Source organism: Trichomycterus rosablanca, chromosome 10 (assembly GCF_030014385.1).
Source record: "Trichomycterus rosablanca isolate fTriRos1 chromosome 10, fTriRos1.hap1, whole genome shotgun sequence".
Lineage (NCBI taxonomy): Eukaryota > Metazoa > Chordata > Actinopteri > Siluriformes > Trichomycteridae > Trichomycterus > Trichomycterus rosablanca.
This window is the reverse complement of record NC_085997.1, coordinates 37,544,532-37,558,107: the sequence shown is the minus strand read 5'-3', so window position 1 is coordinate 37,558,107 and position 13,576 is coordinate 37,544,532. Positions and strand designations below refer to the sequence as shown.

The 13,576-nt window shown below is 40.9% G+C and overlaps 1 protein-coding gene across 3 annotated transcripts; it reads left to right on the top strand.

Annotated features, from left to right (window-relative positions):
* Positions 1-26: 26 nt before the first annotated feature.
* si:ch211-217a12.1 (alanine aminotransferase 2-like) lies at positions 27-13,576 on the top strand. 3 transcript variants are annotated; one of them, XM_063003301.1, is made up of 12 exons: positions 27-118; positions 3,096-3,257; positions 5,453-5,542; positions 7,338-7,446; positions 7,557-7,690; positions 8,321-8,564; positions 8,794-8,873; positions 9,933-10,069; positions 10,210-10,384; positions 10,901-11,056; positions 12,542-12,654; positions 13,136-13,576. In XM_063003301.1, the coding sequence occupies exons 2-12, from the start codon at positions 3,120-3,122 to the stop codon at positions 13,224-13,226; spliced, it is 1,467 nt and encodes a 488-aa protein (XP_062859371.1). In that variant the 5' UTR covers positions 27-118; positions 3,096-3,119; the 3' UTR covers positions 13,227-13,576. The 3 variants fall into 3 exon arrangements, with proteins under 3 accessions (XP_062859371.1, XP_062859370.1, XP_062859372.1); XM_063003300.1 differs by lacking the exon at positions 27-118 and adding an exon at positions 2,247-2,635; XM_063003302.1 differs by lacking the exon at positions 27-118 and having other exon boundaries at positions 3,225-3,289.

Sequence of the window (13,576 nt, the reverse complement as noted above, 5' to 3'; positions counted from 1 at the left end):
CCTCGACACCAAACAGAGGGCGTCCACTGAGGTCACAGAGGTCAAAGTTTGGTCCTGTTTAACCTCTGAGTGAAAGTGGCGGACTGGAGACGGACTGTGAGACTTCATCTAAGATCAGGTGAGTACGCAATAATCAGTCGTTTCTGTTTATTTATTTGTCGAGAGTTTCTGTACTCTTGTAGGAGACAGGAATGGAAGTCTTAAGATTTCAGTTTAAACTGACAACTTGAGTTTAATTGGTGTAAAAGGTTCAATCTTTTAATTTGATTCATCATTTTTATTATGTGCCTGTATAAATAGGACTAGTTTGAGTGCATTCACACGTACATAGAAGTACATGGAACAGTGGTCTCCTGCAAGGTCAGAAAGAAATTCTAAGCAATCATCTCCACATGATCAGCCCTGAGAAGCAAAAAAAAAAACAGGTCTGAAACTGCTTGACCCTGCGCACAGCCGAGTGAGCTTTAAATGGTGACTCTGCTCTAAAATCAGCACCATAAAACCATAAAACAAAAGTTTATTTGTTCAGTCATTCAGTCAGAGAAAAGAAAATAATCTGCAGCTGCAGAAATAAAAAACATATTAAAACGCGGGCGGGGAAGCTGTAGGGCAAAGTTTATTTTTACAGCACCTTATTATACAACCATTGTTGACCAGAAGAGCAAATAGTTGCATTGTGCAACAAAAACACCAAAGAACATCAGTAAACTATATATACACACAGACCAGACATAACATTATGAGCACTGACAGGTGAAGTGAATAACACTGATCATCTCTTCATCACGGCACCTGTTAGTGGGGGGGTATATTACACAGCAAGTGAACATTTTATCCTCAAAGTCGATGTTAGAAGCAGGAAAAATGGGCGAGCGTGAGGATCTGAGCGACAAATCGTGATGGCTAGACGACTGGGTCAGTGCATCTCCAAAACTGCAGCTCTTGTGGGGTGTGTCCCGGTCTGCAGTGGTCAGTGTCTATCAAAAGTGGTCCAAGGAAGGAACAGTGGTAAACCGGCGACAGGATCGTGGGCGGCCAAGGCTCATTGATGCACGTGGTGAGCGAAGACTGACCCGTGTGGTCCGATCCAACAGACGAGCTGCTGTAGTTCAAACTGCTGAAGAAGTTCATGCTGGTTCTGATAGAAAGGTGTCAGAATACACAGTGCAGCAAAAGGGGGACCAACACAATATTAGGAAGGTGGTCATAATGTTATGCCTATATACATAGTAATATATGCATAATAATAATACGAGGGATCTTCAAAAAGTTTCCTCACTTTTATATTGTGGTTATAAGCGGTGAGGGTGGGAGGAGGAGTAATCGGTCGTGTCTGAGAGACGCTTATAGTCTGGATTTAGCTCCATCTGATTTTTGGACGCTCAATGAAGCTTTAAGGGGAAGAAGATTTTCATGTGATGATGTGAAAGCAGCGCTGCATTTTTTGCTGATGGCATTTGAAAAACATAAGCATTAGAAGGGGCATAGCTATAAATAATAATAATAATATGATATATATATACTGTATATACATATGTAAAATAAATAACTGTACACAGGGTCTTAATGTGTATATAACTGTGCAGTTTATGTAAACCGAAGGAAACCCACACAGACACAGGGAGAACATGCAAACTCCACACAGAAAGGACCCGGACCGCACCATCAGGAAATCAAACCCAGGACCTTCTTCCTTTGAGGTGACAGTGCTACACACCGAGCCACATTATCAAGGACCCAAATAAATCCAGTCTTCTATTCTATTCTAAAAAGATGATGTCCTCAGCATTGTATTAAAAACACCAAGCGGTTGTGCAGTCCTAATCTGGACAGCCAAGTTGTTCCATAAAATCAGAGCAGCTCCCGTAAAAGCTGGACCACCTCTGCTCTTGAGCTTAGACCTCTGTGTTCCCAAAAGCATCAGGTTACCAGACCTGGGGGCTTTTGGAGGAATCCGATCTGTACACGTGTGTGTACGCCACACATGCTGATCGCTGCTCTTTATTTGGGATTTTAGTGGGACGTCGGGGGTCTTTCCTTGAGGCTTCAGCTGGTCTGAACTTGTGTTCACGCTCGTAACATGCGTGATTCCTCGGTGCACTTGGAGAAACTCTACACTCCGGCCACATGGGTACGACATGTGCCGGGCGCTCAAAAATAGCCGGCCGAGCAGCATGTGCTTCCAGATCCTCATAAATGTCATGCATGCTAACACACCGTTTCTGAGCTTTTGGATCTAAAGGCATGACTTTCCGTTCTGATGATCTTCCGATGACGCCAGACTCCTTCCGTCATAGCTCATTGGAACAGTTCCAGTGGTCAGCACATCCTGGTGTCAATCTGCCAATCTTCTCGATTCCTCAGACTCGTCTGGAATGCAAACCTCTCGCAGCTCATCCCAACCAACGGTGTAGGACTTACACAATCAGAACGTTGCTTCATCTCTTTAATGTCTCCTCCTTTAGCATCATACACTGCTCCTCCTAACCTTTAGCATTCTGGATCTGGTCCATCCCCTTCGTTCGGGTCACTAGGAAGGTCTTGACAGATTATAGACGTTCCTCTGGCTGAAGGGAAGGAACCTCTCACAACAAAAGCCATCTTTAACTCTGGTGGAAGGTTGATGCGCTTGAAGGTAGGAAATGTATTATTTATTTCTAGTCAAAATCTAGAACCTCGATTTCTAAGGAACCACTTGGAGGTGAAGAACTGATCAGACACCGTTTGGTAAGGATCCGAACCATGACGTCCGAGGAACTGTCTAAGGATCTTTGAGATCAAAGTGTGGCAAGGATGTAAAGCAATATCTCTGGCTATGGGGTCAATGGGGTAGAGGTTGAGGTCAAGCCATGTTTAGGTGGACATCTGATTCAAATGTCTGCGTAGGTTCTTGGTAATCCAGGTCGTGGTAGTTATGGGCGCTTGAGTCTAAGGCAACCGGACTTCTTTTAGGTTTCACGTCTTCAAGAACCTAAAAGAAGTCTGGTTGCCTTCAACTCAAGCGCTCAAGACTACCAAGTCGTGGTGTCCAAATACTTCTGGCCGTGTTTGTTTCCTTCTATGACTGGACCTGATCTTATTCCGTGTCCTTCCAGAGTGCCTTCAGCGTTCTCCAGAAGATGATGGATGGATTCACAGCTACAGCAAAGAAGGTCCTGACGCTGGACACCATGAACCCAAACGTGAAGAAGGTGGAATACGCGGTGCGCGGGCCGATCGTCCAGAGAGCCGCGCAGATCGAGAAGGAGCTCGCGCAGGTGGGGACACGCCTCCTAAATGTTAATTTCAGGTGATCATTCCAGGTCCATTAGAACACGTTTACAGTTTTGCCATTTAGCAGACACCTTTTATCCAAAGCGACTTACATTACAGTTACGGTATACAGTCTGAGCAATTGAGGGTTAAGAGCCTTGCTCAAGGGCCCAACCTGGCAGTGGTGGGGCTTGAACCAGCAACCTTCTGGTTACTAGTCCAGTACCTTAACCACTAGGCTACGGCTTGCCCGGTTTGACCTGTTTGGTAAAGGAGGAACCCTGAGCACATTTGGGATGAATTGGAATGTCTACTGTGAGTCAGGCCTCCTTGACCTTCAGGATCCTGTTTAGGTACAGTCCAAAATTTTTTTGGAGGATGTGCAAAGTGGAAGAGGTACGACTCGGTGGGTCCGGTTCTAACGGGAAACACCAGGCTGAAAGAAATTAGTTCTGTGAATACGTCCCAAGATTTTTGATAAAGGGAGCTTTGATTTGGTGGAATCCCTTAATGCAGTTTGTTCTCACTGCAACTCTTCCATTTGTATGTTCTCCTGTCCGATCCCCGACCTTTCTGAACCGTATCAGGTGTTGCACTCCGAGTTACAGATGTAATCAAAGTCATCAGATCCATCCAAGTATATGAAGGTCGTGTCACTGCCATGTCATGAGTTTTTGAGTGTTTCTGTGGGAATTTGTGCCCATTTGGTCAAAAGAGCATTTCTATTCATCCCATTCTTTAATTTATCGTCAGCAGTGGTAACTCCTTGGTTCAGGTACTGGACTAGTAATCACAGCGTTGCTGGTTCACGCCCCACTGTCCTGGTCGCCACTGTTGGACCCTGTTGGTCCCCTAATTTTCACTTGTTTCAATTGCTCTCAATTGTTTGATCTTTATACCATCACAATTGTACGTTATTTTGTACCTCTAGACCCTGACCAGGATAAAATGTTGGTATAACACGATGAATGAATGAATAAATAAATAAATAAATAATTGCTATTTAATTTACACTTAATCACCTAAACAATTACAGCTGCAGCTTCCTGGATTGGTCTCTACAAGTTGTGCACATCTGGATTTAGGCAGTTTATCCCATTTGTCAATGTAAATGTCAAAATCATTCAGTGGGGTTAGGTTAGCGTTCCCCCATTCCAAACTCACCAAACCTTGTTTCGATAGACCTCAGGGGTGTTCTCCAAACAACCCTTAGCAATGGGTGTAGCTGTGGGTGGGTCCACATACTTTTGGCTGTATAGTATATGGGCTTGTGAACCCCAGGACCCCCTATAGTGCAAGTGTGCCATCCAGGACATGATGCAGTGTCCCACTACTAGATTTAATTCAGACAGAAATCACTTATTTTAGATCAAAGACCAGATCAAAGACTAGACATTTTCCTTTGATGTTTTATTTAGTTAAATCAGGGTAATTTTGGTGTTAAGTAATTCTCAGATAACTAACCTCAAATAAGTAATAAAACACGATGTTCCTGATACATCTGATGTCATCGTCCGACCCCTGAGCACATGAGGCACTTAAACAATGTCCACATTGTATTGAGTTTTTTCTGTATTCTGAGCTTAAATACAACAGCACTGTGATGACCAGTTCACCCAACAACAGCTCTCTATCACACTCCAGTACATACTGGGGTATGTGTGTGTGTGTGGTGGTGGGGGGATTGGGGGTTGTACCACACCATGCAAATCTGATTGTTCCAGTCTTAACAAATCAGAATCAACACCCTTTGACCAAGTTCTATATAATTGCCATTTTGGGTAGTGCTGCCGCCTTATATCAGGAAGGTCCTGGGTTCAGTTCCCAGGTAGAGCAGTCCAGGAGTTTGCATGTTCTCCCTGTGTTCATGTGGGTTTCTTCCAGGTGCTCCGGTTTCCTCCCACAAGTCCAAAGCTGTCCAGTCAGGTTAACTGGAGCCACTAAAACTGTATGTGTATGTGTGTGTGTTTGTCATGTAATGGACTGGTGCCATTTCTGGGGTGTTTCCTGTGTCCTGTGAATCTGATTCACTGCGACCCTGACCAGGTTAAATTGGTGGTAAAACAGACGATGAATGAATGAATTGTCATTTTTAACAAGAGTAAAGAAATTATAAAAGAAGGAAACATGACGTCCAAAAGGAGACGTTCTGATGTCTATAAATTCAAGTCTGATTTAATTCTCTGCTCCTCTTGTTTAGGGAGTGAAAAAACCCTTTACCGAGGTGATCAGGGCAAATATCGGAGACTGTCACGCCATGGGCCAGAAACCCATCACCTTCTTCAGACAGGTGAGTTTCACCCATCGCACCTAAACCATCAGCTATAGCATCAATATCTTATCTATATACAGTGCCTTGCAAAAGTATTCAGCCCCCTTGAACTTTTCAACCTTTTGCCACATTTCAGGCTTCAAACATAACGATATGAAATTGTAATTTTTTGTGAAGAATCAACAACAAGTGGGACACAATCGTGAAGTAGAACGAAATTTATTGGATATTTTAAACTTTTTTTAGAAATAAAAAACTAAAAAGTGGGGCGTGCAATATTATTCAGCCCCTTTACTTTCAGTGCAGCAAACTCACTCCAGAAGTTCAGTGAGGATCTCTGAATGATCCAATGTTGACCTAAATGACTGATGGTGATAAATAGAATCCACCTGTGTGTAATCAAGTCTCCGTATAAATGCACCTGCTCTGTGATAGTCTCAGAGTTCTGTTTAAAGCGCAGAGAGCATCATGAAGACCAAGGAACACACCAGGCAGGTCCGAGATACTGTTGTGGAGAAGTTTAAAGCCGGATTTGGATACAAAAAGATTTCCCAAGCTTTAAACATCTCAAGGAGCACTGTGCAAGCGATCATATTGAAATGGAAGGAGTATCAGACCACTGCAAATCTACCAAGACCCGGCCGTCCCTCTAAACTTTCAGCTCAAACAAGGAGAAGACTGATCAGAGATGCAGCCAAGAGGCCCATGATCACTCTGAATGAACTGCAGAGATCTACAGCTGAGGTGGGAGACTCTGTCCATAGGACACAATCAGTCGTACACTGCACAAATCTGGCCTTTATGGAAGAGTGGCAAGAAGAAAGCCATATCTCAAAGATATCTATAAAAAGTCACCTGGGAGACACACCAAACATGTGGAAGAAGGTGATCTGGTCAGATGAAACCAAAATCGAACTTTTTGGCCACAATGCAAAACGTTATGTTTGGCGTAAAAGCAACACAGCTCATCACCCTGAACACACCATCCCCACTGTCAAACATGGTGGTGGCAGCATCATGGTTTGGGCCTGCTTTTCTTCAGCAGGGACAGGGAAGATGGTTAAAATTGATGGGAAGATGGATGGAGCCAAATACAGGACCATTCTGGAAGAAAACCTGTTGCAGTCTGCAAAAGACCTGAGACTGGGACGGAGATTTATCTTCCAACAAGACAATGATCCAAAACATAAAGCAAAATCTACAATGGAATGGTTCACAAATAAACGTATCCAGGTGTTAGAATGGCCAAGTCAAAGTCCAGACCTGAATCCCATCGAGAATCTGTGGAAAGAGCTGAAAACTGCTGTTCACAAACGCTCTCCATCCAACCTCACTGAGCTCGAGCTGTTTTGCAAGGAAGAATGGGCAAAAATTTCTGTCTCTCGATGTGCAAAACTAATAGAGACATACCCCAAGCGACTTGCAGCTGTAATCGCAGCAAAAGGTGGCGCTACAAAGTATTAACGCAAGGGGGCTGAATAATATTGCACGCCCCACTTTTCAGTTTTTTATTTCTAAAAAAAGTTTAAAATATCCAATAAATTTCGTTCCACTTCACGATTGTGTCCCACTTGTTGTTGATTCTTCACAAAAAATTACAATTTCATATCGTTATGTTTGAAGCCTGAAATGTGGCAAAAGGTTGAAAAGTTCAAGGGGGCTGAATACTTTTGCAAGGCACTGTAGAACTATTGTTTAATGAGGCACAGATACCGCCCATGAAGTGCTTAAACTAGCTCTATTAACATGGGCACAGTTACCAGCTTTAGTCAATGATCTTTACTTGAGATTAAACTGTGACTGCATGTTTCAGGTCCTGGCGCTTTGTTTATATCCAGATCTGTTAGAAGACAACAAATTTCCTGAAGATGTGAAAAGCAGAGCACAGCGTATTCTTCAAGCCTGTAGTGGAGGAAGCTTAGGTACGTTCTTTACTCTTTATAAAATAAGGTCTGTGGTTTGGAACCCGACCAGTGTACTAATAATGTATTTAATGTAAAATAATTCCTCCTGTATGTTTCTGCTCCCTCAGGGTCATACAGTACCAGTCAGGGCATTGAGCTCGTTCGTCAGGATGTGGCGAGATATATCGAGAGAAGAGACGGAGGAATCCCGAGCAATCCAGACAACATCTACCTGACTGCAGGAGCCAGCGACGGCATCGTGGTAACATTACACACTTCACTCATCTGAATTCAGTCACGGTCGCAGATTATGTAACAGAGGCGTCTTTTTCACACAACAACCTCTAAGCTAATGGTGATGTAAAGCTTGCTTGACTGTGTACAGTGACACCCTCAAACGTGTGAATGTTTGTTGTGTGTTCCAATCATTTTGTCACACATTATTATTATTATTATAATTGTTATTGTTATTGTTGTTGTTGTTGTTATTATTATTGTTATTATTGTTATTATTATTATCATTATTATTGTTATTGTTGTTGTTGTTGTTATTATTATTGTTATTATTGTTATTATCATTATTATTATTGTTATTATCATTATTATTATTATTATTATTATTACTATTATTATTATTATTATTACCATTATTATTATTATTATTGTTATTATTATTATTATCATTATTATTATTACGACTATTATTATTATTAATATTATTGTTGTTGTTATAATTATTATCATTATTATTAGTATTGTTATTATTATTATTACTGTTATTATTATTTTGAATGTTATTATTGTTATTATTATTATTATTGTTATTATTATTATTATTATTATTATTATTATTATTAGGTAAATACAGCACCTTTCACTCTCTGAATCTCAGACCATGTTGAAGCTCATGGTCTCAGGTGAAGGTCCCTCTCGGACCGGGGTGATGATCTCCATCCCTCAGTACCCACTCTACTCCGCCGCTTTAGCTGACCTCGCCGCCGTCCAGGTGAATTATTACCTGGATGAGGAGAAGTGCTGGAGTTTGGACATATCAGAGCTACAGCGCTCCCTGAAGGAGGCACGCAAACACTGCAGCCCACGGGTTCTGTGCATCATCAACCCGGGAAACCCAACCGGTAATAAAAAACCCTTAATCAACATGTGTTAACAGTACTGGGCTTATGTACACATGTATGTGTATACTACATGACAAATAAGGGCGTTCTATTCTATTCAAAAGAAATTATGTGATCCAGTCATAGAAATGATTTCAATACGATGTATGTGATATAATAAAATCATCTACAGGTGTGTGTAAACTTTAACTGATAAATGTGCTAATGTAGAATTATGTTTTATTACTAGGTCAGGTGCAGAGTCGTCAGTGTATTGAGGACGTGATCCGATTCGCGGCTGAAGAAAATCTCTTTCTGATGGCAGACGAGGTTTATTTACTGTTTTACTTCTTCCATCATTTACTTTTCATTTAATTTTGTTAATTGGCAGTTTATTTAATGTTAATTGGCAGTTTATTGAATGTTAATTGGCAGTTTATTGAATGTTACAGCATAGTTAATTGGATGATAATTGGTAGTTAATTTGATAATAATTGGTAGTTAATTGGATGTTAATTGCCTGTTAATTGAATTGTAATTGGTAGTTAATTGAATGTAATTGGCAGTTTGTTGAATGTTAAGTGACAGTTAATTGGATGTTAATTGGTAGTTTAATGAATGGTAATTATGAGTTAATTAGATGATAATTGGTAGTTACTTGAATGTTAATTTGCAGTTAATTTGATGTTGATTGCCAGTTAATTGAATGTTAATTGGCAGTTTATTAAATGATAATTGCCAGTTAATTGGATGACAATTGGTAGTAAATTTGATGTTAATTGTCAGTTAATTGGACAATAATTGGTAGTTTATTGAATGTTAATTGGTAGTTTATTGAATGTTAATTAGTAGTTTATTGAATGTTAATTGCCAGTTAATTGAATTTTAATTGGTAGTTAATTGAACGTTAATTGGCAGTTTGTTGAATGTTAAGTGACAGTTAATTGGAGTGGTAGTGGTTAATTGTGGCAGTTAATTAAGTGGTAGTTTTTTGGATGTTAATTGGTTGTTTATTTGATGTTTATTTGATGTTTATTTGATGTTTATTGAATGTTAATTGCTTGTTTATTTGATGTTTATTAAATGTTAATTGCTTGTTTATTTGATGTTTATTGAATGTTAATTGCTTGTTTATTTGATGTTTATTTGATGTTTATTTGATGTTTATTTGATGTTTATTTGATGTTTATTTGATGTTTATTTGATGTTTATTTGATGTTTATTTGATGTTTATTGAATGTTAATTGCTTGTTTATTTGATGTTTATTGAATTGCTTGTTTATTTGATGTTTATTTGATGTTTATTGAATGTTAATTGCTTGTTTATTTGATGTTTATTGGATGTTAATTGCTTGTTTATTTGATGTTTATTGGACGTGGCGTCTGCAGGTGTATCAGGATAACGTGTACGCAGGCGGCTGTGAGTTTCACTCCTTTAAAAAGGTTTTGTTCGAGATGGGACCAGAATACTCAGATCGAGTTGAGCTGGCCTCGTTTCATTCCACCTCCAAGTGCTACATGGGAGAGTAAGTGTCTAAAAATAAACATTAAAATGACCTTAATCCTGTTTATCAGCCATATTGTATCTGAGCGTGATGCTTGATGATACGCTGGTTTGATGTTTTGAATTTTGGATGATGTTCTGTTTTATTGGATGCTCCTGAAGGTGTGGGTTTCGTGGTGGGTACATGGAGGTGGTGAACTTGGACCCGGACGTTAAGCTTCAGCTCACAAAGCTGGTGTCAGTACGTCTGTGTCCTCCAGTGACTGGACAGGCCCTCCTGGACCTGGTGGTGAATCCGCCCCAGCCGGACGAACCCTCCTACCACACCTTTATTCAGGTGATTATTTTTATAACAACATTTCTGAACATACAGCTTACATACACTTGTAAAGGACGAGTGTTCCATGGCAGTCCAGGGATTTCAATGCTTTCTGCAGCTCTGGCACACATATAAATAGATCTACATTAAAAATGTTCCTTGAAGGCATTTATACACAAATTTAGGTCTCAGGATCATCTGTACCTACAACTGTTCATAAGTACGGAGTACATGGAGCAGTGATCGTCTGCCAGAGTCAGGGGGAAAAAACCCTAAAGTTTCATGTTATGCAGAAATTAAACTGGCTTGGATGGTCAGATGGCGCAGCGGTAAAGCATGAGTTCAAATCTCAGCTCTGCTACTGTCAGACTGGGTGCCAATATGACAGTAATTGTCTCGTTTGTTAAGTAGGATTGTCCGAAGGATTCCTCATAACTGCTGCAATTACGACCTCTACTGGCTGCGTTATTCAGTGTTAGCATTTCTTTGTTTTTAGAAGTGTGTGTGTGTATATATATATATGTGTGTGTGTAGGAGAGAACACACACTCTGGCAGCGTTAGCTGAAAAAGCTATGATGACGCAGCAGATCCTGAATCAGGTTTCGGGGATAAAGTGTAACCCGGTGCAGGGAGCCATGTACTCTTTCCCCCGGATCCAGATCCCTCCGAAAGCAGTTACTGCAGCTCAGGTACGTCCTCCTACACTCCATCTCATCAGCACGTCCCTCTGTCCTACAGGTCCTAACGTCCTTTATGGTCCTAACATCCCTTCTGCACACCCTACACTCCCTTTGTGCATGTTATGTAGTGTAGGCGTCCATTCCTTCTGTCCTGTGTGTCCTCTCTCATCGGTCCTCATATCTTTTCTGGACTTCTTTTTTTTCCTTCATGCCATTCATCCATCCGTCCTTCTGTCCTTTATTTTGCACAGGTGTCCTTTCCTTCTGTCCTGCATGTCCCCTCTCTTTGGTTTTCTGGACGTCTTTTTATTTCTTGCACGCCCTCCGTCCACCCTTATACTTCAACTCCCCTTTTTCTGCACATCCTCTTGTCTTGCATCCCCTTTTGTACTTAAACAATGTCTGTTGTCCTCCACATCTTTTCTCTGACATCCTTCTATCCTGTATGTCGTCTTTTTCCTGGTTCTTTAGTCCTGTATGTCTTTCTCTTCTTCACACCTTTCTGTCTTCATGTCCTGTATGTCAGCGCTCCCCAACCTTTTTTGCACCACAGACCGGTTTCATATAAGATATAATTTCACGGACCGGCGTGATAAAAAAAATTATACGACGAGCATAATAAAATACACAAAGTGCATAACAATACTACTCACCAATGATGGAAAATCAGTGGGAACCTTAAGCTTTTTTTCACTGCAACGAGGCGCTCCCTCCTAGAGGTGATAAGAGACAATAACACCCGAAGTGTGTTCCTTATGTCCAGTCTACTCTGTAACTTTGTTTTGGTTGCCGTCACTGCAGAAAATCCAGCTTCACAAAGAATGTTGGAAATGGAAGTAGTGTTTTCATTCCTTTTTCTTTCTTGCTCTCTCTAATTATTTCTTCTTTCTGTGCCGCCTGGCAATAAATGACCCACGGATTGGTATCAGTCGGAAACCACTGCTGAAGATTTTCAAGATTCAAAGAAGCTTTATTGGCATGACTGTAGGAAACAATGTTGCCAAAGCATTACAACGAGAATAATAGAATTACAAAAGAAGCAAAGATGACAATAAAACAATAAACAATAAAAGGAACATTTACAGGAAGATATACAGACAATATATAACAATGTATTTTATATACATATGTAAATATACACAGAACTGTTACCCACTGTCTCTCAGGCGGTGTAGCACTGACACATACTGTGCGGCGAGGGGGGCGAGAGTATGCTCTTCTGCCAGAATTTTTTGTAAGTTTTCTAATTCTGTGAGTGTTTGGTAATTTGGGATTTGTTGTTTAAATCTGTCTGTGAAATTTTCTCGTGTTGTTTTGAATTTTTGGCAGTGAAGAAGGAAGTGCATCTCTGTCTCCACCTCTCCACTCTCACAGTGTGTTCAATTTCTATTCTACTGATCCTCCACCTTTTTTTCCACCTTTAAGATCCTGGTCTGTCTCTTATTTTCTAGCATTATGCCAGGTGAACATCTCATATTTTCTTGCTTCCTCTAGGAGAACGGCCAGACTCCAGATATGTTCTACTGCATGAAACTTCTGGAGGAAAAGGGGATCTGTCTCGTCCCAGGAAGCGGGTTTGGTCAGAGAGATGGAACGTACCATTTCAGGTTAGTACATATAAAAAGGAATGTGGTGGTGGAGTGGTGGGTAGTGCTGTTGGCTTACTCAAGAAGGGCCTGGGTTCGATTCCTGGACTGGGTGTCTAGAGTTCTTTCTGTGTGGAGTTTGCATGTTCCTCCTGTGTCTGTGTGTACAGTTACTCATTACACAAGATTCATCAGTTCAAGTTTAATATTAAACACAGTCATTCACCTCACTTGCACGTCTTTGGACTGTGGGAGGAAACCGGAGCTCCCGGAGGAAACCCACACAGACACAGGGAGAACATAGAACTCCACACAGAAAGGACCCGGACCGCCCCACCTGGGGATCAAACCCAGGACCTTCTTGCTGTAAGGTGACTGTGCTACCCAACGAGCCATCGCACCGCCCCCATGAATGAATAAAGTATAAAAGAATAAAGCAAAACATGCATTTAGTTGTATGCTTTATATCTTAATTTCATACTTCTTCTCTGTGTGTGTTCAGGATGACCATCTTACCACCGACAGAGAAACTGAAGATCGTGCTGGTGAAGATCAAAGAGTTTCATCAGAGTTTTACTCAGCAGTTCTCATAATTCAGAGCTCACAGAGACTCAACATGTAAACAAGGACAAATTTGATGTTCCACTTTTGTCTAGTTTAGTGTTTCTGATTTGTTTAGATTTTTAGACTAAATGAAAAGTCAGCAAGCAGGTCCTGGGTTTGATTTCCAGGTGGAGCGGTCCAGGTCCTTTCTGTGTGGAGTTTGCATGTTCTCCCCGTGTCTCCGGTTTCTCCCCACAGTACAAAGACGTTCAAATGAGGTGAACTGGAGATACAAAATTGTCCATGACTGTGTTTGAAGTAACTACCTGTTCCTGTCATGAATGTAACCACAAGTGTGTAAAACATGACGTTAAAATCCTAATAAATAAATAAATTGAAA